Source organism: Anas acuta, chromosome 12, assembly GCF_963932015.1.
Source record: "Anas acuta chromosome 12, bAnaAcu1.1, whole genome shotgun sequence".
NCBI classification, from domain to species: Eukaryota; Metazoa; Chordata; class Aves; order Anseriformes; family Anatidae; genus Anas; species Anas acuta.
In genome coordinates this window covers 10,040,365-10,061,424 of record NC_088990.1, presented here as the reverse complement: position 1 = coordinate 10,061,424, position 21,060 = coordinate 10,040,365, and the positions used below count along the sequence as shown (strand labels likewise).

The following is a 21,060-nucleotide window of genomic DNA, read 5'->3' as shown; positions in this document are numbered from 1 at the left end:
TTTTCTCAGTGCTGGTTTTATATGTTTATAAAAGCTATACCTTTAATGCATACACAGTTCCACCTACTTACGAACTGAACAATTGAGTACAAATTGATGAGTAATTTCTACACGAGGAAAGAAAAGATAACATAGCTCAGCTTCTTCATTAATCACTAACTTGTACAGATCAGGGAAAGGGGCCATCAAAATGCTGTGGCAGTGCTCCATGTTCACATCACAAATCCAGAATCAGGAGCTTCAAGGTCAGAGTATTTGTTTTATTTCTGCGTTTCTCACTGATGTACTATTTCTGGTTTCTGCAACTGGACAAGATTTATAGCAATCCACAGTTTTAGAGCTACAAGGCAGCAAGGAATTTCATGAAAGGCTCCAGTTTCCAGGAGTTCACCTGCAGACAATGTAGAGTGCAACCACTCACCTGGTGCACAAGGATCTATAAGTCCAGCAGCTTTCACCCTAGGAATATTCTGTTTCATCAGACAAGGGCACGCTGCTTGAAAGCTGCTGCTGTAGAGCTGATCGTGACCACAGCTAGAAAGCCTACGAGACTCCTTCCTCCAGGCCTCTCTAGGGAGCAAAGCTCAGAGCCAGGTCTCCAGTTTTTCAAAAATCTTCCATTTTAGGCTGGGACATAAATCAGGTCTTTTCAGGGAATACCTACACATCATTTCTTATTTTGCATCATCTCTGCTAACTCCATTTAATAATACAGTATCACTTTGAAAATAAGGCTCTTATTTCTATTAAATGTTAAAATTACCTGTACATTTTCCTCTTTAAGTTAATCTTTCCTGTGCACTCTGTATACCACCAAGTGCTACAAAAATCCCCAAGTAAGAGCTCTTCCCTGGGGTTGTAAAAGACCAAAGGGAAAAAAAAAAACACCTACAACACAGAACATCATCATATATCCTTACCTCTTAGAATGAATAATTATTGCATAAGGACACTCTTAAGCTTATGAAGAACAGTAGTTTCAAAGGATAAAATTATATAAATTACAGTCTTTTTGTGATCATTTTGTCTAAAGGTGGAGCTCCTCTAGAAAAGAGGGTGATTATTAAAGGTAGAATTGAAAGACAAATGCATAATTATTTTTCCTGTCCTGTAAGCCCCTTTATTACTCATCTTTCGAGTCATGAAATGCCTATTTGATCATTTTTTCATGTGACATGCGAGAATGCTTTTTCTTGCCTTACACCAGTATCCTAAATCCACCACCCAGCGCTATTTGATTCCTTCTTCACCTTAGACAAGGAACGCATGCATCTCAGACTTCAACCCACAAAAAAAAACTAACCACAGGGTCCTGCTAATGTGATCCAAGAAAAAGGCAAAAGTCATTACTTCCTGACTTGGATCTCTTCTGTCCCCTTCCAGCTATCCCAATTTCCTGCCGTCATCTCTTCCACTTACAAGAATATCCACTTCTGACAGTTATTATACCATTTTTAGGGTGAATAAAAGGGAATCTTGAATACTTTTTTAATGTTAACTTTTCTTCTAATAACTCTTTTATTAGCTTGCAAGTTTTGTGCTGTACAAATTAAAGCACAATCAGACAAGTACTACACCAGCACCCAGTAAACACAATAGCCTACTAGAAAAGTTATGAGCAGTGCTTAGAAAACAAAAGAATGCATGCCCAGAGAAAAAACAGTTGCAAATGCGAATGCATTAAAGGTTTAAACAGGGCAAATGGTGCAGTCACTAAAGAGCACACTTATAAAACCTGTTTCAAGAGTGATTTCTCTAACTTTGAAGTACTACCAATTATGCTTTAAAGGTGCGCGCTAAAGTAAGTGTTAAAGATCTGTTGCACCAGACCTATTTTTCCTTTTATAAAAAAATACTATTTTTCCTTTCCTAGTTTATTTATGTATTTTATAATAGTCAATAGCATTATATTTAGATAAATATTCAAAATTAAATGGGACGTCAATACAGTCCTTAAGTTTCAGGCTTTGAACTGCGCAACCACAGCATGGTTCTGTCATGGTTCCAGTAGACAGAGGCTGGCTTTTAAGATCAAAAGCAGCGTGTCGCCCCGATATGTTAGCTGTCACCCTGTGAGTAAACATCGCTGAGGGACAGCGTTAGCAACACCTTATTACTCGTGATGCGGCATGATAGTCGCAAGAAGCCAGCCAAAGTGTCAGAGATAACACCAGTGAGAGCTGCTGGGGGAAGTGATGCAGCCTGGTACGTTTGGAGGGATTCCTTCCTCCCCCCCCCTTGTACTCCTTGAGGACTCACCCGCGATTTGCTATTTGATCCGAGGAGCAGGCCTCCCACTGAAACAACAGCTATCAAGGAATGTTAAGCAAGGCAGCGTTAAATTAATAACTGTGCAGTTAAACTGCTAAATACAAGTAGGTTTGCCTCAAGTGCTAAGCACATTAATTTAAACTGTCATTTATGTGCACTTTTAAGGGGATACTTGTGAGGTGTCCTAGATTACCAGCCGTTAAATGACAAAATGTTTATCAATCCACACACCAAGGGCAGGATGAGCAACAGCATCTGCACTTCAGGTTTCTTTCTCACAGGCTGACCTCGGCCGGGGCCTGAAGAGGCCCTGCTAAGACAGGAGCACCACATGTCTCCTGGGAACACACTGTCTTTGGTTTCCCTCACGGCCCCGTCAGAGCAGGCCTCCAGCTGCTCACAAGGCCTTCGTGCTGCCGGCACGTCCCTCGGGACAGCAGAGGGAGGAATTCTGGTGGCCGCTCAGTGGGCACCTTGGGACACAGTTGGCCCCACAAAAAAAGCTCCACCAGACGTGTAGGCTCCACGTAAGGTCAGGCTTGGGCGCGTCTGCACCTTGCTCCTCAAACCGGAGGCAGAGGCAGCGTAAGCTTTGCCACCGGCAGCGGTGGAGAAGGTAGGCAGCAAGGGCAAGGAGTCCTGAGGCAAGTACTGGCAGTCCTGGCAAGGCGCGGAAGGCTGCCCGTTTCTTCCAGCCTGGCCAGGCTCCCGGCCAGGTGAGAGCTGTTAGCACAGCCCCTGAGCTGCCTTCAGCAGCCGTGCCTCGTAGCTCAATGCCAGCCATTTTGAAGCACTTCATTTTTTTCACTTGTCAGAATACCACTGTTGTGGTACTCTGCTCCGCTTGTCAGGCCTGACAGCCGCAAACAGCAAGGACTATCCAGTATGCTACTACGGTCCTGCCAAAGACTCAGAGTCCCAAGGCTAGGTGTGTTACACCATAGAGAATTACGGGCGATTATATAAGGAGTTACATACCCTGAATGCTAGCAAATATCACAAGATGTACATGAGAAGAAAGATTATACCAGTCTATTCCTCTTCCCCCCACCTCTTACTATGCAGGATAAAAATCCGGCCGGCAGGACACAGTGTGCTGGCCACCACCCAGCTGCTCATGCTACCAGGGCCTGATGCAAGAGCACGATCCAAATTCTTATGGAACAGTTTTATTTTTCTTGAATTCAACACCTGACAGAAGAGGGAGGGTTTTGCATAAAGTGGCACTAAAGAAGCTGGCCCAGTTTCCTTACTGAAGGAGATGCTGCCTAGTCCAGAGGAAGCACATCCAATGTTTAAGCAGTGAGGTTCCAGCTCACTTCTCAAAATGGGACTTGGAAATTTCAGCCACTTTCATCATTTTTGTATGCAAGAACTTAATCAAATATACCTACTTATTCCATGTCAGAACATATCCTCCCTATATATCACAAACTCACACTTTTTTTTTTTTATGATGCCACTGTCACCTCAGGCTCATCTGCACAACAACTGCAGAGATGGCTAGTCCATCCCAAACACTGCAAATTCTATAATTTTCTGATTTTTTTTGAAAAAAAGATCAAATTTAGCAAAACAACAGGAAGCATGAAGTCCACTGCTTAACATACTAAGGATTAATTTTATTCTTAAAAAATTGCAGCAATGTATGCTTCTGGTTATGGAGGTGTGCCAGTAGTGCTACAATTAGGGCTGTGCTGTCACTTCAATTATAAACCCAATTTTCTGAGGGTTTACTAAAACTTCAGCTTAAAGAGAAAAGCTTGCTGCAGGCTGCAATGTGTTGTACAAGATCTCAGCCAGGGGATACCTTGTTTGCAACATTCAAAAAGAAAACCCAATCCGGTGTTTCAAATGTTAGAATTTAAATGTGCTTATAGAGACAAAACATTCCAAAAAAAGGAACATTTAGTTATAAATTGAGTGCAAAGCAAGTGGCTTCCTGGTTCTCATCAGAAATAATATGGATAAGCATGACTGCAGACTATGCAAGTAGAGAGAAGGAATAAGGAAAACAATTTTGTTTTATTTTTATTTTTTGACAAACACCAGGCAGTTTTATAAGTAGGACTGGTTAGATCACAAAGACAGTGACCCATGCAATTTTAAGGAGGGAAGAACAGAACACCTCTTTTCACAGCGAAAAGTAGGGCAAAGACCATATGGACAACGTGGGCTTCCCTCACTTGAGAGAGGGATACGCCAGAGGTGTGACTACTCCTGCACGTGCATGCTGCAGCCCTTGGTATTGTCAGCTAGCATCAACATGCCTCAGACCGTGCTTCAACCAAAAATAACACGGCAGAGGATGCACAGAGCTCAGTGTGGGCTGCAAAACTCAAGTGAGCAGGCAGCTTTATACACAGATGATTATCTTGCCATGAGCTCTTCACTGAAAACACTGTGTATGCGAATAAGGCAGCTCTTTAAAACCATCCCAGTTAAATTTGTATTCACACTTCTGACTGCAGCGTGGACAAAGGCTGAAGCCCATTAGTTAAACAGAGAAATGGTGCTGCACACTGCATGCTAGTGGTTTCTTCACTCTGTCTTTGCCTTCTTCTGCAAACACTATTCTTACAGGGGAGGAGGTATCTTTCGCCCTGAAAATTTATTCCTTGATCTCTCACGTTGGCACTCCGGTGATGCTGACACCTCTTTGCTATTGAAACGCCTATAAAATATACCCATGCGATACAAACAGACCCTTGTTTCTGCATCTCTTGCAGCTTAGAAAGTTCCAGGTCCCACACATGCATTTTGCCAAATTGGCAGTTGCTAGGAAGCAAACGAAAAATGCTGGCAATGGTTCTGTGGAGTGGGGAACATGCAGCAGTTTTCCTGTAGCACAGGAAACAGACTGAAATTTTCAAATGACTCTCCAGGCCAAAGACATCCAGAGGTGTCTACAAATAAGGAAACTCAAAGTAACTGCAAGGGGATGATGGAAGTGGGCTAAACAATGGTGCAGCTTTTGTAATTAATTTAAATTGGCCACCTTGATTTACTTACCTCCTCTAGCTGAGGTTTCTGGAGAGGCAGAGTTGGATAAAAGCTCTCAGGCACAGTCTATCACTATGCAGAGGACGTGAGTTTTTAAAGGGGAAGTAGTCAACCTGAGCTGAAATCGTAAGAGAAACTGCAACTGATAATGCCAATTGCCTGTTTCCTTAATACATGAGAAATAGTCCAAGAACTGGTCAGAAAATAATCCAACATTTAATTGCTGCCACACTTTAGCAGCACTTTCTCTTCTTGCACAAAGGAAAACAGCGCCAAGCAGAAAGACTGTCGGAAAGCCATGAGGTTAAAGGTAGACCAATAAATGGAAAGGTCAGAAGCCTATTTCTGCAGAAAAACAACAACAACAAAACTGATACTAAGACAGAAGATCAAGTAACTGCGTCAAGACTGGTTTCTGAAATATCTATCATACAACAGTGAAAGAAAAAAAATCACACATACGCTCATAGCAAATGAAGTGCAACTGGAGGCTGCCCATTGAGGCCAACGGCAACGCATCAGTGGTGAATTCTTGCCGTTTCAAACATTTGATTTAAACACAAAGGAGGATTCTGGATTCCTTTTACATATGCTGTACACGCTGTCCTTTTATCTCTGACAACACCACTCAGTAATTGGTTACACCCAGCCATCTGCTAGCAGGAGCCATCTCCATCCCCACTGCCCCTGCTCCTCACAGGAAGGTCCATCAGGGCTCTCAAAGACAAGCCCAAGTTTCATTCCCTGCCACTGCAGAGTTTGCTCAGGGGGCTTAAGGATTTTTCCGCCTCTCTGCTTCCTTCATGGGGCTCATTTATAGTAAAATAGGGAAAACGCAGTTGGCAAGAAGATACAGGAATCATTTCCTTCTCTTGCTACTTTGATGATTCCCCTTGGGGGACACAGAACAAAGACAATCCACACTGGAGGTAGCAGGGAAGATCCAAAAGTCTCTTTTAGGGCAAAGGACACAGGTTGTAAATCAGCTCTCTTTTTCTGAATCTATTCAACACAATTCAACTGTAAACTCCTCAGATGTGACTGCACCTTCTTGTATGTTCCTACATGGCTCAATGTTTCGTGCAACAGGGCACGGCACGACCTTTACTTTTGATAGACGACAAAACAGCAGATAGCTTCCCCCCCTCCAAATAGCGAGTTGCTACAGAAAGCAGTTAAGAGAATTTTCTTCCTTCAAGGAATACTGACATTGTCTCAGATTCGCAGACCTTTGTACAAATGCACTGAGAATTGCTGTCTTCAGCAAAACTTAACCATTTTAACACTAGAAACATTAAATATATAGGTATGTTTGCAAAAAGCAGCAAATATCTGAAGTGCACATTGTTTTCTTGTTCTTGACCAGATGACACTCGTTGTCTAATACATAACACATGGCAAGCTAATTCGGAGAGGCAGGGTTATTCTCCTATCTCACAGAGCTCTGTCTTTGTAACATTTCAGGAAAACCAAAAGCTGGAAGTTTTGGAAGACTGCTTGCTGTACTTTCAGCTTTGCGACCTGCACGCAGAAATACTGTACCACCCTGACTTCTAAAATCTACAACAATTTAGTAGATAAACTGTACAGCAACAAGTCCCTTCTAAAAGCATAGGAAATAATTGGTGCTGAAGACGTTAGCTGTTTAATGTACAGTACCATTAGCAGCAGCATGTGCTGCCCAGCAACTTGCACCAGGACAGGACAGGCTGGGGTGCAACATGCCGCATGCTTCTGACTCTTCGTGGTCCTTGGTGTGAGCCACAGGCATAATTTAGATTAGGTCTCTGTAAGGTCATTGTTGGATAAAATATTTCTTTTAAAAATAATTTAAAAAATCTCTTACGCATCTGCATGAAGTAAAGATACCTGGTCCAAGACACAGCTTTGAGAAGAACCAAAACTGACAAAGACTGACAGCAAAGTGTCGAGTCACAGCTCACGCAGTTCATGGTGCTATAAATGCAGAATGAACCCAGCAGCTTGCAAACTCATCCCCCTGCGCCTGTTTGCATGTGTGCACATACACACAAACATGCTTACACACATGAGAAATGAGTCCAAGACACAGGGCTACTTGAAAAAACAAAAGAATGCTCATGTTTTGGCAAAATACTATTTTGCTTTTACTGGCATGTGAGGCCAGGCTGCACTAGGCATATTTTAGCAATAACGATCAAAGCACAGGCTTTCCCTGAAGATTAATGACTGGCTAAGAGGATAGTTTGAGGTCTGTTTACCCCAGCTGGTCCTTAATTCCCAGGAAAAGCATCTGCAAAGCTTATTATTGCTATAAACTTAAGATGGAGGGAGGGGTTACGCTGTTTCAAATGATATGTACAATGACTTTTTAGAGACTTAACGTCTTGTATATTAGCCAGACTGTTTAAACCATCTCTTAAAGAACTATTCATCTTGAAAGTAAATAACTTCATACTTCCGCAGCAGCGCACTTCATGTAAGCACTGCAAACTCCTTTACAAGCAATTCATTAACCCCCCCGCCTGCATGGCAAGTGAGGAAAGAGATATACAAGGATCATTTCACTCTTCATAGAAATACAGCTACAGCTGGGAGGAGAATGAAAGCCATTTAACAGCAGACACAACTCCTACGTAATATACAGGGCAAAAAGCGAATAATATTGTATTTCCCTTAAACTGCAGGAAGATTTAGCTACACAGAAAGCAACTGCTTGACCGAACAGGAGCTAATGTGTAACGCTCTCGGAAAATATGCATGTGGTTTTTCAGGCAGATTGTGAATCTCTTATCCACACCGCTGAACAGCTACTCAAAGGACCAATTTCACTGATTTAATGGAGGAATAGTTCCAGTTTGAGTAAGTAGTTTCCAACCCGAATCTTATTTATCACAGTGGTCAAGAACGTAACGGCTCACCAGAAGTTCCCAAAAGCCTGCTCTCAAGACAGAAATGTTATTCCTCAAAAATATATGGGATTCTCAGTTTGGACGTATTTGCATCTTCAAATACAAACAAATACATAAAAAAACAAAGCAGCAAAGCTTAATTTCACATCAAATTTGGGATTATTAATAGTAACCGACCCGAGGAAGGGCTATGGATTTTAAGGTATTGTAATGTGGCAACCAACTGACAGGCTAGATTCAAATCTCGAAGGTGTTTCATTTAATTGTATATACGTTAGCAATCATGTTTGGACTTGAAGTAGGCTATATACTATACTTTCCTGTATATTTTCCCACAGACGTAATCTAAACAACAACAAAAGTTGTTTTTAGCATCATTATGAAAAATAATAATAAATGGATGTTCCAAACGAAGCATGTGATTAAAACGCTGCCTTTAGAAAGGATGAATAAACCAAACAGGATTAATTCAAAAGACTCAAATGATTGAAGGGTTAAAAAAATATTCATGGCCCTGCATGTGATTTGTATGAGACAAACTCACGTTCTGAAACAACCTTTACCTTTTCCTGCACAAATAAAGCCCCTTTGCTATATAGAGCAAGATTCAGAAAAAGATGCAATCTTTGGCATCAAAAACTTCTTTTCTGCTTGCATCCTACTGAATTTTCCCATATATCACTGTTTAAAAAAAAAAAAAAAAAAAAAAAAAAACAGAAAAAAAGAGAAAAAAGAAGAAAAGGTATCACTCCTAAAGTGTGATAGATATTTTGCTTTTGGTTTGTGAGGCAGAGAATTGACTAAGCATCAAAACCAACCCCATAAAATGGAGTCAAATATATTTCTAATTATTTATCTTATCTAAAACAGAGCTTTTCAAAATGTGTTGCATTTCCTCAAGTACTGCACTCACAAATCTTCAAATTTTATTTTATTGTTTTATAGTTCAGGTTGATATTTAGGTAAAAGTTACCATCAGAGCTCTCAAATCATCTTTGATGATTTGGGGAGAATAAAAGCTTTGATGGCCTCAAATTAATACTCTGTTGTGTGACTTATGAACACCAACACATGACAAGTCTCAGAAAAAATTCCTTTGGAAATCTAACTTGAAATTTCAACTATTGTGATGCTTACCTATCATGTTTTTCTGTTCACAAAGTTCTATACTAGAAAAAATAACCAATTACAGGCACTGAGGGAAAGAATAATCATAACATCCTATTAGCATTCGCGTAAATTAATCATTTTGGCCCCTGTGCCCCCCAGCTTTGTTTCCCTGAGGTTTTAATCTTTTGGAAAGTACCGGGTTAGATTGGGTATGGTGCCACAGGCTCCTGTTTCCAACACACCCATGACACCAGCACTGGAGATTGCTATGGGCTGAGTGCTATTAATGTGATCATTCCTGGTCGGAACTTCAGGTCCCCTTATTTGTCACTGAGAGCAAATCAAAACACTGTCCATGAAAAATGGCAACGGCTGAAGTGGTTATTATCAGTACTCTTCTATTGATTTTTATACATTGCTGTGTTTTACCAAACGAGGAACTTTTACAGCTGCCTGTTCTGCACCACACCATGCCTGTCCCCGGACCCGGTTCCACGATTCTCTTGCTATGAAACGGGAGAAGCAACATTTTGGAAAACCGACCTCCAGCGTATCTGAATTCATGTGTGTGCACCTCGTTCCTCTCCTATAATTAAAAAAGCCTTTCAAACCGTGAGCCCATGGGCTTTCTGCTGCTGGTAGGAATGATCCTTCTGCTCTATGACAACTTTTAGCTTGTTCCAACATATCTCCTAAATGAAGGCATCCATAAACAGAAGAGAAGCTGATCTCATTTTTGCAGGCAGGTGTGATGCAAAACAGCAGAGGAGCCGGGTAGTCAGCCTCCCATGCCCATACCCACTGGGCAAACACTCTTTGGACATAAAAAAGGGGCCACAGCCTGATCACGACAAGACTCGAGTAAACTAATTCATAAACATAAGAGCACGTTATTTCTAGTCACACACACAGCTGCAAAGGTGCCAAGGGAAGAAGCAGCATTCCACTTTCCCACCCCCTTTGCTCTCACATATATTGCAGGGCAGCAGGATAACAGCTGAGCTGCACTTTGTGAAAAAATGCTGATTTTTTTGTTTGTTAAAAGACATTTTAGAAAAGATGATGGACAGGCTCATATTAATTATTAGCACATCATTGTGTGATCTTACACTTCACCATTCCATTCATTTCCTCTCTTATACATACATAACAAATTCAGCTAGTTTTACTTTTTTCCCCTCACCCGCTGATTTGGCCTTGTAGAGCTGATCCATTTTCTCTGACTTCAGGCTCTCTCCAGATGTCCTGACTAGTCCAAATCTACATAATTTTTGAGAAGGAGTACCTGTGATATTGCAATATTCAAAAGCAAAAACAAAATACTACCACTCCCCTCTGTCTCCCTCAAAAAAAAAATAAATATATATATATATATATACACATATATATATATATAAAATTCCCATAAACTACTAGGATATTGTTTTAAAGAAAGTCTTATTGGTTCCATACTCCACTACACCAGACTACTCCAGACAGTTACGGTGTATGAGCTCAGAAGACACTATATGAGAACATGACAAAAATAAGATTATGCATAGATCCCAACAAATATAACCGAAATCAAGTGACCTGGTAAACCAAACAAGGTTCAGACTGCAGTGATAATCAGAAAGATAATCCACTGAGTAATACATATTTGATACCTAAGTCTTCATTACTCTTCAGCTTCTATTGCATCAGGTACATCACCTATACCTGCACAAAGTTAATATAAAGCGACGCTAAGAAAAACTTCAGCACACAAAGAAAGGTGTCAGAAAAGCCGCTCCTTAGCCACTTTAAAGCAAGTTAATGGTGGGTTCCAAAATAATTCTAGGTGCAGAACATCTCAGGGAGCATAATAATGTCAGCAATGATTCAAAACAAAATCCTTCCCCAAGTCTCAGCAATGACTGCAAATTTCTAAACATGTTTGACACAGAATCTCTAAGAAGAGTAGTTTCACAGATGTTGCTGGGTGTATAAACTGATCTGTTGCATTTTTATCATACATCCTGGTGTATAAGATGAAAAGAACTACTCAGCTGTCAGTGTGAGTAACTGTGTCTGGCAAACAGAAAATAAAATTTAAAATACCTCAATAAAAGCCTGATGTTTATTTTTTAAATTAACTGCAAACTAAACAAATTGGATAAAAAAAGGGGTGGGGGAGGGGTAGGCATTATTTTATATATATATTAAACACAGTGTTTTAAAATTCCGATTGCATTATTTGCTAAATAAGGATTTAAATAAAGGATTTACCATGGCTACTGCTCCAGAGTCAGTTTTACTACAAAGGTAAGGAAAGCAGGACTGGTTCCACATAGTCCTTTACAGGATTTATCCTAATACAGACCAAGAAACCAGTATCCCTGACTTTAGCATAAAAAGTCCTTTATTCCTAGAAGCATACTTAGTACCTGGATCCACTACAATTCTTCATTTGGAACTTACTTATTATGAATCAGACTCCAATTTCCAAGGCAACTGGGTAAGTTAGAACTTATTCAAGAATAAACATAAAATTGAGGTCTGAACTTTTACGGTATTTATAAAACAAGCAATATCTTAGAAAGCTGGATTCTAGACAGCAGAATTAATTTACTTTGAAAATGTATGACTTTTACTGAAAATAGTGAGTAGAGCATCCAAATAAATGTAAGTCCAAAAGAATAGATCTTTACCCAAAAAACGTTATGTACATTATGCTGTATCAGAAAAATATCAGATACTGGATATGACATTGATGCTTAACATTAAGAGCTTCTGTGACAACATAGGTATTCTACCATCACGAAAGCACAATCATATTTCTCATTTTGCTTTAACAAAGTGAAGCAGGAAAATCAATTTTATGCTATAGATGTGACCACTGCTTTTTTTTATTACAATTCTGCAAGCTGAGGGTTATGCCTTGACTTCTTTCCTGAGAGAGTGAAGGCAGACAACCAACAACATTCAGTGTGTTGCTTCCAGTAAGAAAATAAATACTGCTTCAAGAGACAAAAATAATGTGACCCACCCCATCAAAGAAAAAAACAAGTTGTTTCACTTGGCTACTAGGTAACATTTATTATATGGGGGAGATTCCGACAAAAATCCACAAGCCTAATTTTGTTCCAACTACTGCAACTCTTGTATGTTTCACTGCCAGGATAGAAGAAAAGTAAATAATAAAGTAAGTTTTATCATGAAAAACATGCTTGTGAACCTATGATAAACTTATCTTCCTATAAATTTCAGATGCAGAAAGGCGTCAAACGATGAAAGTAAGATGCTTACATTTGAGCTCTGTAAAAATATCATTTAATTACCGAGTGGTCTTTTTGCAAAGAAAGTTAATTCCCTACTTTCTTCATCTACCCTATCTGTTTTATTTATTTGCAAATGAAGGACCAGAAAGTGCATTTATTTAAATATTTACAAGCACCTCCGATGCGCCTCTATCAAGGTAGATCATCAGCACCGTCTGCTTTAATTGCTGCCGTCATTGATTGCTGTGCAGGCACACATGCAGAAGCTCCCAAGGCCACAGCTCTCCTGCCTTTCTCCCCCTGCGCTACATACCAGATTTTGTAACCTGTGTCAAGCTACCCCCGATGCTTACAACTTGCGAACAGAGGCCAGCAACGAGCCTCCCCAGACACTAAATCATAATCTTCGTGTTTTTCGTATTTCACATTCTAGCCGCAGTTTCAACATCCATACCCCGTGACACGAGGGAAGGATAAATCAACAAGCGTGACAGCTCCCTTGTAGAGACTGGTACGGCCCTGGGAGCTGCCACACCCGACACCCACAGCTCCTGCCAGATGGCTTCGGGAGCGCGGCGCTGTTAACCCCTTCAGGAGTCGCTCCGTGTTTTCTGCTGAGCAGTTATTAAGGGATTGCTTTTCTTTTTTTGGGTAGAAAGAGGGAAAAAGATACTTTGATCCAGCTTAGCGAAGCTTGGGTAACTGAAAGACAGGTCCTTGGATTGAGAGCTCAAGTGAAAAAGTCACGCCGTGTATTTCCTTAAAGACAGGAATCAGGAGTTAGCATTATACAACATTCCTTCTCCCATACCATGCTGTGGTCCAACATGTTTATCAAAAATAGCACTGCAGAAGTTTCAAAACAGTTTTACGTTCCCTTTTTCCGACCTAGGACGCGGCTTAACCTTCTTGGAATGAGAATGCCCATTAGCTGCCCTTCAGCCAAACAGCCTGCTCAGGCCCTAAATCAACAGGTTTTCTAATCCAAAACCCATACTGTAAACTCTGCGACTGTTTCACGGGGTTTGATCTGGTCCCAGGGACATAAATTTGCATGCAACTCCTAAGTTTGTGAGCAGTCCCTTGGCTTAAACTTGCACATGTGCTTAAGTACTTTGTTCTGGCAGGGCCTAAGACAGCTACTTAAAAATGAAAACAGAAGCCATGTAAAGAGCAACTTGTTAAAAACAGTTTTCCTCCTGAAATATTGCACCAAAGAAAATAATGTAACAAAATCCACATACCAATTTCTAACAGTACCCACTGACTGAACAGTGAGTAAACACTAGCTAAGAAGTCATCAGCCAGTATCAATGCACATCCCTTCACACAAAAGGGCAGAATAAAAATAAAATAAAAATTAAATTTCTGAACTATGTTCAAAATTCTTTGTACAGTATCATAGGTACAAGAATCTGTGGATACAAGCAGCAAGCAAGAGGTCTCAGTCCAAGTTTAAGAGAGGCCCCTAGACTTCACCTAGTCTATTTTGTGGCTTTGAAAACAGTTATCTGGGCAATTTCCTCATTTCTCCTGTACAAAATGTGCCCATCTTTCCAGTTTGTGTGTGGCTTTGTCATAAAAAAAAAAAAAAAAAGCCAGTAGAAAATATTGCAAGGCCAGCACTACTGACAAGCACACTTATGAGTGTTTTACTTCCTAGAACTCCTGATTTGGTTTCCACTGGGATTTGGGTTGCGTACCAATTTTCCTTTACACAATTATAAATAATACAGTTCAGTTTTATGTCATCTGTGGAAGAAATTACACTGAAAGAAGTACTTATTTCAGCTCTAAGTGATATCTTGTTGAAGAAAACATTTATTAATAATATGAACTTTGATCATAAAAAATAACATGACTGCAAGTATTTTTAATTTGGAGAACATGCCACTAATAATGTTAAAAGACTTAAGGTAACTATTCATAGTGCACGAGAAACTCAGGTTCAGTTTTTATAATTTAAACTAATTGCTCATACACACTGACACGGATGGGTTACAGGCTTGTTGCAATTTGCTAGCATTTCAAGGTGCAAAATTAATATTTCCTTGCATGGTTCACATGAATAACTTGAGAACAATTTTTCCCCAGTTTGTTCTTTACACGTGCTGTACAAGTTAAAGGGTTAAGTAACCATTATATTCTAAAGAGCAAACTGTTTGCCTTAGGGCCATCTCCTCCTTACGCCTGATGAATTGCCTGACACTTCATGTATCATACATTACTTTTCACTAGGAAGTAACATTTGGTTCCAGTCATGGTGCAAGACCTGACTTTGGAAGTATGAAGCAATATGGGATAGACAAAAAAAAAAAAAAAAAAAGCCAACAACAACAAAATCATATGCTAAGTAGTCTGTACATATATAATATCCTAATTTATTATGCCTGTACTTTAAAAAATGGGCATAAAAGTGCACAAAGAGAAATTCTATGCATACTGGGATGAGTAAAAGTACAACTATGTGAATCATATTCAGAATAGCAAGACGCTTTTCAGGACTAGAATGAAATAATGCAAATGTTACTGAGGGCTTGGCACCAGAAGTGTTTTAGAAGCTAAATGTAAGCATAACATTTAAAGCTGTTTTTAAATGGAATGATTATAAACAAGATTAAAATAGGAATGGCCCAGCAATTAGCCAGCAGAAACTGACCTGTGCTTCAGTACAAAGGTGCAGACCTGATACTATTCAGTGTGTTCTGCAAAGGACAGGAGGCACAGCTCCTGCTTGTAACAATTGCAGGAAAACAAAAGCAAAGAAAAAATAAAAATAAAAAATAGAGGCATCAGCCTCCAGTTTAGATTTTTGTTGTTGTAAAATATTGCATGTATTTCAAATATTTATTTAAAATACAGCCCTGATGTGTCTTCACTTGTGTGTGTCAGAACCTGCTCAGAAAGTACAAAGGCAAAAAAAAAAAACAACAAAAAACATGACTTCTGGAAACATACCCATAAAACCTTACCATGCAAAGATACTATATTAACTTTGTGAACTAAAGTACTTACGATACTTCAGAGCAGTTTACAAAGCTTTTCAAATATTACATGAGACAGCAAACCAGTCGTTTATAATTATAAAAGGGTTGAAAGTTTTATTGGGCAAAGATTTAGCTTAAAGTGTTAGTATTAGCTTTTTTAGCTTTTTTTTTTTTTTAATTGTAAATGTAATTTAAATGTATTTTTTCTTGCTGTCTGGCTTCCTAGTAAAACCCATGCTTTATGGATAGGATTTATATAACCCTGTATCACATTACTTATTCTTCAAGGTGTGCTTTTCAGGATATAAGTGTCCCCTTGTAAAATGCTTCAAGCTACACAGACTGAATACAGGTGAACATGCCTGGAAATGGTGCTTCTCCTTTGTGGAGCACAGCTCCTTTCATTAAGTGTGCATCTGATGCTTCTACAAGAAGGAGTACTTAAGAAGGAAAGTAATAAAAAAATCAGGAGCCAAGGTTTGGCCCCTGAGGAAGGGAGAACAGGGGGGAAAACACAACTTTCAGGTGTGAGTTCTGTTCCTGGGCTTAGCACAATCCTCTCTGTGCAAACCAATGGTAAGACATGGGGGGGTTCTTGCATAGCTCCCACTGCATTTGCCATTGCATTGCACAACTGAATCACCAGCGCACCTTCCTTCCTCTCTTCTGCAGATGGGAAAATGAAGGCTTCCTTTCCATAAACCTCCTGCAAGGGTTAATTCATAAATATGTATAAAGTGTTTGAGACTGCATATTCTCTGGGCTGCAAGGTATGAAAGGAGTTAACAGGAATTTTAATCAGAATACCTCTATTAGATGAAGGAAATGTCTGGACTAAGAACAGGTACCAGAACAGAGATTTCTTTTCTCTTCTCTATTCTGAAAGGATACCTTTTCTAAACACAGTGTTCAAAACATCCTGATAGCACAGAATAATAAAAGAAATAAAAATTGCTCCTGCTATGGGGAACAAGAAGTATGCTTAGGTGACAGACTGCAGGGAGACAGGACGGGCAGGAATAGATGGGCCCAGGCAGAAGGGTACTGAGCTCAGGAATGCGGATTTCTCAGACAACAGCTGTCAGCAACCAGCTATGAGATCCACTCAGAAAGCAGAAGCCTCACCGCTCCCCAGTTAGCTTATTTAACAGCCTGTTTATTGTTACCAGTAAGTCTACTGAGGTGAAGATCCAGTGCATGAAGCTCCTTCGACAAGCTCTACCCTTTAAACCTATTGTACAGCCAATGAACATGGTTCTGTGGACCAAGTTGCTGGGTTTTATTTCAGAGTTTATCGTTTACAAAAAACAACCAAACAAATAATACAGGTTGCAATGTCGAAGCTTCCCCAGTTTAGAAATGCCAGAAGTTTCACTTGTTTGTGCACATCACTTGATTATTCCTTTAGAAAGGACAAAAACCATGACAAAAGTCACCAAGACAACATTACCCTTTATGTGTAGGGTGAGCCCTATCCTCTGGAGGACACATAATGATAAATAATTGAGTACCATAATGCAGAATGGGACCAGATTAAGACTGCCTAGCCAGATGTAACTTCTAATTCAGACACATGGCTTTGCAGCCTTACTCCTTCTTTCCCCTCCCTCAGACATGCAGATTTCTACATTAGCAAGATGGGATATTTGGGATCACTGGCAGCATTCATAAGATGGTCACAATTTACAAGCAGTCTCCTTTGCCACCTTCATTGAAGACTTTTCCAAAGCTACCTTTGGCATCTGACTTTGAACAGTGGTATTTGGTGATTTATCTGCCACAGCTTCCTGTCCTTGGGTGCTGGTGCACATAGCTCACAGACAGCTATGTCAGCCATGATCATTAAAACCTGGGCACATTTGTGTTTTTGGTTTGCTTTTCCAACCAGATTTAATACCTGTACTCTTTTTCTAATTTTAAAATAAAGGACATGGCAGAAAAAGCAAGAATGATGACCGCCAAAATAAACACACCAATAGCTGAGGAACCATCCTAGGCAGTCTTGTATTCACATGAGACCATAACAGCACCAGACACTACAGTTTTTTGTTGTTGTTGTAAAACTCCTGATAATTCAAACTGCCCTTCAAAGCAGTTGTACAGCAACTGAAGAAGTGACCAACCAAAGCACACATTGGACAAAACAGTGTAATTAAGACAATCTATTTCACTGATAAGAGGTTCAATCTTCTGAAGGTAACATGTGCTGATTTGGCTACAAGAGGAATTGCAAAAAGGGCTCCAGGAGAAAATGCATTAGGACATAAAGGAAAAAAAAAAAAAAAAAGGATAAAAGCATTTTTGCACTTCCCTTAGAGTTGTCTTTTGGTTTGTTGAGACCTTTGTACATGAAAAGGTCATGTTCACCTGTGAGTAATAAGCATAATCTCAAAGTTTCCTCACAAGAGAGCTCAACCAGACTCCAGCCTCCAGGGAGCGGAGGCCAAGGCACTCCCCAGCCGCCCCGCAGAACGAACGCTTCCACACAGCAGGAGGAGAGAAACCTTGGCACTAACCCGTAACACAGGATCGCAGTATTTTGGGGGAACTCATTAAAACTTGAGCATCAACGGCTAAAACTGAGATTTTTATCTGAAAGAACAGAAGCAGTAAAATGAAAGCGGGGGCTCATCCGGCACATGCCTGATGGCAAGCCCATGATACTGTTGTCATTTTCAGTTTTTCTGTGTACAAACATGTATATTTTAATGCTTTCCTTCCACCACAGAAACACTTCCTTTACTGCTATCAAAGCCCTCCCAAGGCAGCAATTAACCATCATCTAAATGCATAACGCCTAACTGTCCTAACAGGAAAGGCAAAAATAGCGTCCTGAGGCAATTAAGAAAGAATAATCGAAAAGTTGTGACCAAAAGTAAACTTCCCGGGCTCATATAGCAGAGCCAGCACTCGGACAGGGAAGGGGACTGAGGTAGTGGCCCCCCTGAGGCGCTGCTCCCTGCGCCTGAGGGCTGGCGAGGGGACAGGGCGACATGTGGGCCGTGTCCCCACGGGGAACCCTAAACGGCCGCTGCCACCCGGGGCAGCCCCGTTCCCGTTCCCGACCCCAGTCCCGTTCCTGTCCCCATCGCCTCGGCTGTGGCGTCGCGGTGGCTGCCACGTGCGGGCGGCGCCGCTGTGAGGGAAGCGGAGCGCGGCGCCGCCATCCCCGCCCTGCCCTGCCCTGCCCGGCAGCGCCCGCCCGCCGAAGCCGCCCTCAGGGTGACGAAGGCTCCGCCGTGAGGGGCTCCAGCGGGCTGGGTCCCGGCGCTGTCCCCTTCCTTCCCCGGGCGGGCTCTGCCGCCTAACCTCGAAATACCCCCTCAGCGCGCCGCCGTGGCACTTACCGGCTCCATGTCCGACGTCTCCAGGCTTCAGGGGCCGGTCCCGAGGCGATTCCTCACGATTTAACGCCTGCTCGCCCTGGCCGGGCTGATTGTCACCTGCGAGACTGATTGTCACCCCCCCGCCGGGCGGTCCCGCTCCGCCCCGCCACACGTGGGGACGCTTTGCGGCCTCAGGGCCCTTAGGGGCTGAGGGCGGTGCGGGACCGGGCCGAGGCAGCGCCCAGGTGCTGTCCCCGGGGGCTGCTTTGATTGTGGTGGCTGAGGACACATGCGTCTCCAGGCCCCCAGTGAAGGTGCCAAGACCTCACCGAGCAGAGCTTGGCCTTTCCTGTCAGTCAGTGCCTCCTCACGAAGCCTGTATCTGTAAGTGAAGTTACAGCCATGTAAAACTTGGATAAGTGAGATGAGATTTAACCATTTCCTTCTCTTCTTTTAAAGGTTTCCACAGCTATGAGGGGCCACCTGTGTGGGGACGAACTGAAAAGTGAACAGTTGTCAATTTCTCTTTATCTTCCCAAGATCTCTCCTAGTCCTGTAGAAATGTTGACTCCAAGGTATGAATCATACGGAGCAGTACATGTATGAAGAAAGACTATTGTATATTTACTCAGTTGTACACAAATGACATTTGTTCATACCATGTACACAGAGCATTGGGGAAAAATATCTTAGCACCTTCTTGCAGAAATAAAGAGTGTCTTTTTGACAAGGGTAGAAGCTTGTTGCATGGTTAAGGCAGATCATAGAATCATGAAGGTTGGAAAAGACCTTCAAGATACCTGGTCCAACCATCCCCCTAGCACCCATGTCACCCACTAAACCATGTCCCTAAGCACTAGGTCCAACCTTTCCTTGAACATCCCCAGAGACGGTGACTCCACCACTTCCGTGGGCAACCCATCCCAGTGCCTGACTGCTCTTTCTGAGAATAAATGTCACCTAATTTCCAACCCGAACCTCTCGTGGCAGAGGCCACAACTTGCGGCCATTCCCTCTAGTCCTCTCACTAGTTATCTGCAGGAAGAGGCGAACTCTAGCTCCCCACGCTTTCAGGTGGTTGTAGACAGCAATAAGGTCTCCCCTGAGCCTTCTCCAGACTAAACAACCCCCATTCCTTCAGTCACTCCACATAGGACTTGTGTTCCAACTTTACATTTTTATTATTTGTTAAATAATGTGTACTTAATAAGGATCACTCTACGTTATTTCATGTAGCAACAGACAAGTATATCCTCATACAATGTGCAAAACTTGAACCCTTTAATCAATTTCTGCCCTCTGCGATGTCATTGAGTCTTAGTGAAAACAATAACTAAACTCAGCCAATTATACATAGTTAATCACACGAGAAAGTGTTTACAGATTCAACTTGCTAATCAGAAAAAAAAGGTTCAAGTAGTGAATTAAATAAAGCATATTACAGCAAGCAGAGGAGTTAGTATGAGGCCTTTGCTTAAATCTGGCTTAGAATTTGTATTTTCTTTAACAAGAAAGATATGTGTAATAACCCACACTAAAATTCTTGAATGCCATGTGTTATTGTAACTTCATAATGCAAGCAGTTTGGGGGGAAAATCATATTGATTTAATGTTACTACTCTATTAGTATATAGTCTTGCAATATAAATATGGGAATTACACAACAGAAAAAAGGGTTTCTTAAAATGAATCTTTTATAAACGTTTATCACACAGTCACCAAGATAGTGGAGTTCAGTAAGCCATAATGTTTCTCTTCTGAGTAAATCGGTCCTTTCAAATTCAGATGTTTTAAAATGCAAATGAATAATAGAGATCTTATAGACAACTCATTCTACTCTGAATAAAACACACAGCTCTCCTGTTTTATGTCATGATCATCATGATTCTGAAAAAGAATTAAAAAATCATCAATTCTATAAACAGGAATTTAAAGACTCATTTTTTTTCTTCTCTGAAATGAGTTGATGCTCTAAAAGCGGTACTGAAATAAAATAGTACTGAAAGACTGCCAAGCTAATAGTCCAGTGAGCACTTGGAAGAGATTAATTTTATACCTGGAAAGAGTATGTACAGTTTCTGTTCTGTTTAGTGAAAGGGCTAGAGTGTGAACTAGTGTTTTCTTCATAGTACAGAGTTGTGTTAAATCCTGGAATAAGGAATCAGCCACTAGAACAGAAGAAGTCTGAATTCAGGACTGTGACCAGCTACGGATGTTCCATGAAAAATAAATC

General features: G+C 41.1%; 1 protein-coding gene and 1 long non-coding RNA gene across 3 annotated transcripts in view; one reads left to right on the top strand and one right to left on the bottom strand.

Annotated features, from left to right (window-relative positions):
* BNC1 (basonuclin zinc finger protein 1) overlaps nucleotides 1-18,989 on the bottom strand; it is a 76,250-nt gene extending 57,261 nt beyond the window's left edge. Inside the window, exon 1 of one of the 2 annotated variants that reach the window (XM_068696371.1) lies at nucleotides 18,849-18,989. In XM_068696371.1, coding sequence (XP_068552472.1) covers nucleotides 18,849-18,857 — 9 coding nt within the window. In that variant the 5' untranslated portion in view covers nucleotides 18,858-18,989. The remainder of the gene's footprint in view (nucleotides 1-18,848) is intronic. The other variant, XM_068696372.1, reaches the window with a different exon arrangement.
* An 88-nt stretch (nucleotides 18,990-19,077) lies between these two features.
* On the top strand, nucleotides 19,078-19,572 carry LOC137863321 (uncharacterized). The gene is made up of 2 exons (XR_011100866.1): nucleotides 19,078-19,211; nucleotides 19,287-19,572. It is a non-coding gene; the product is annotated as an uncharacterized lncRNA (long non-coding RNA).
* Nucleotides 19,573-21,060: the final 1,488 nt, after the last annotated feature.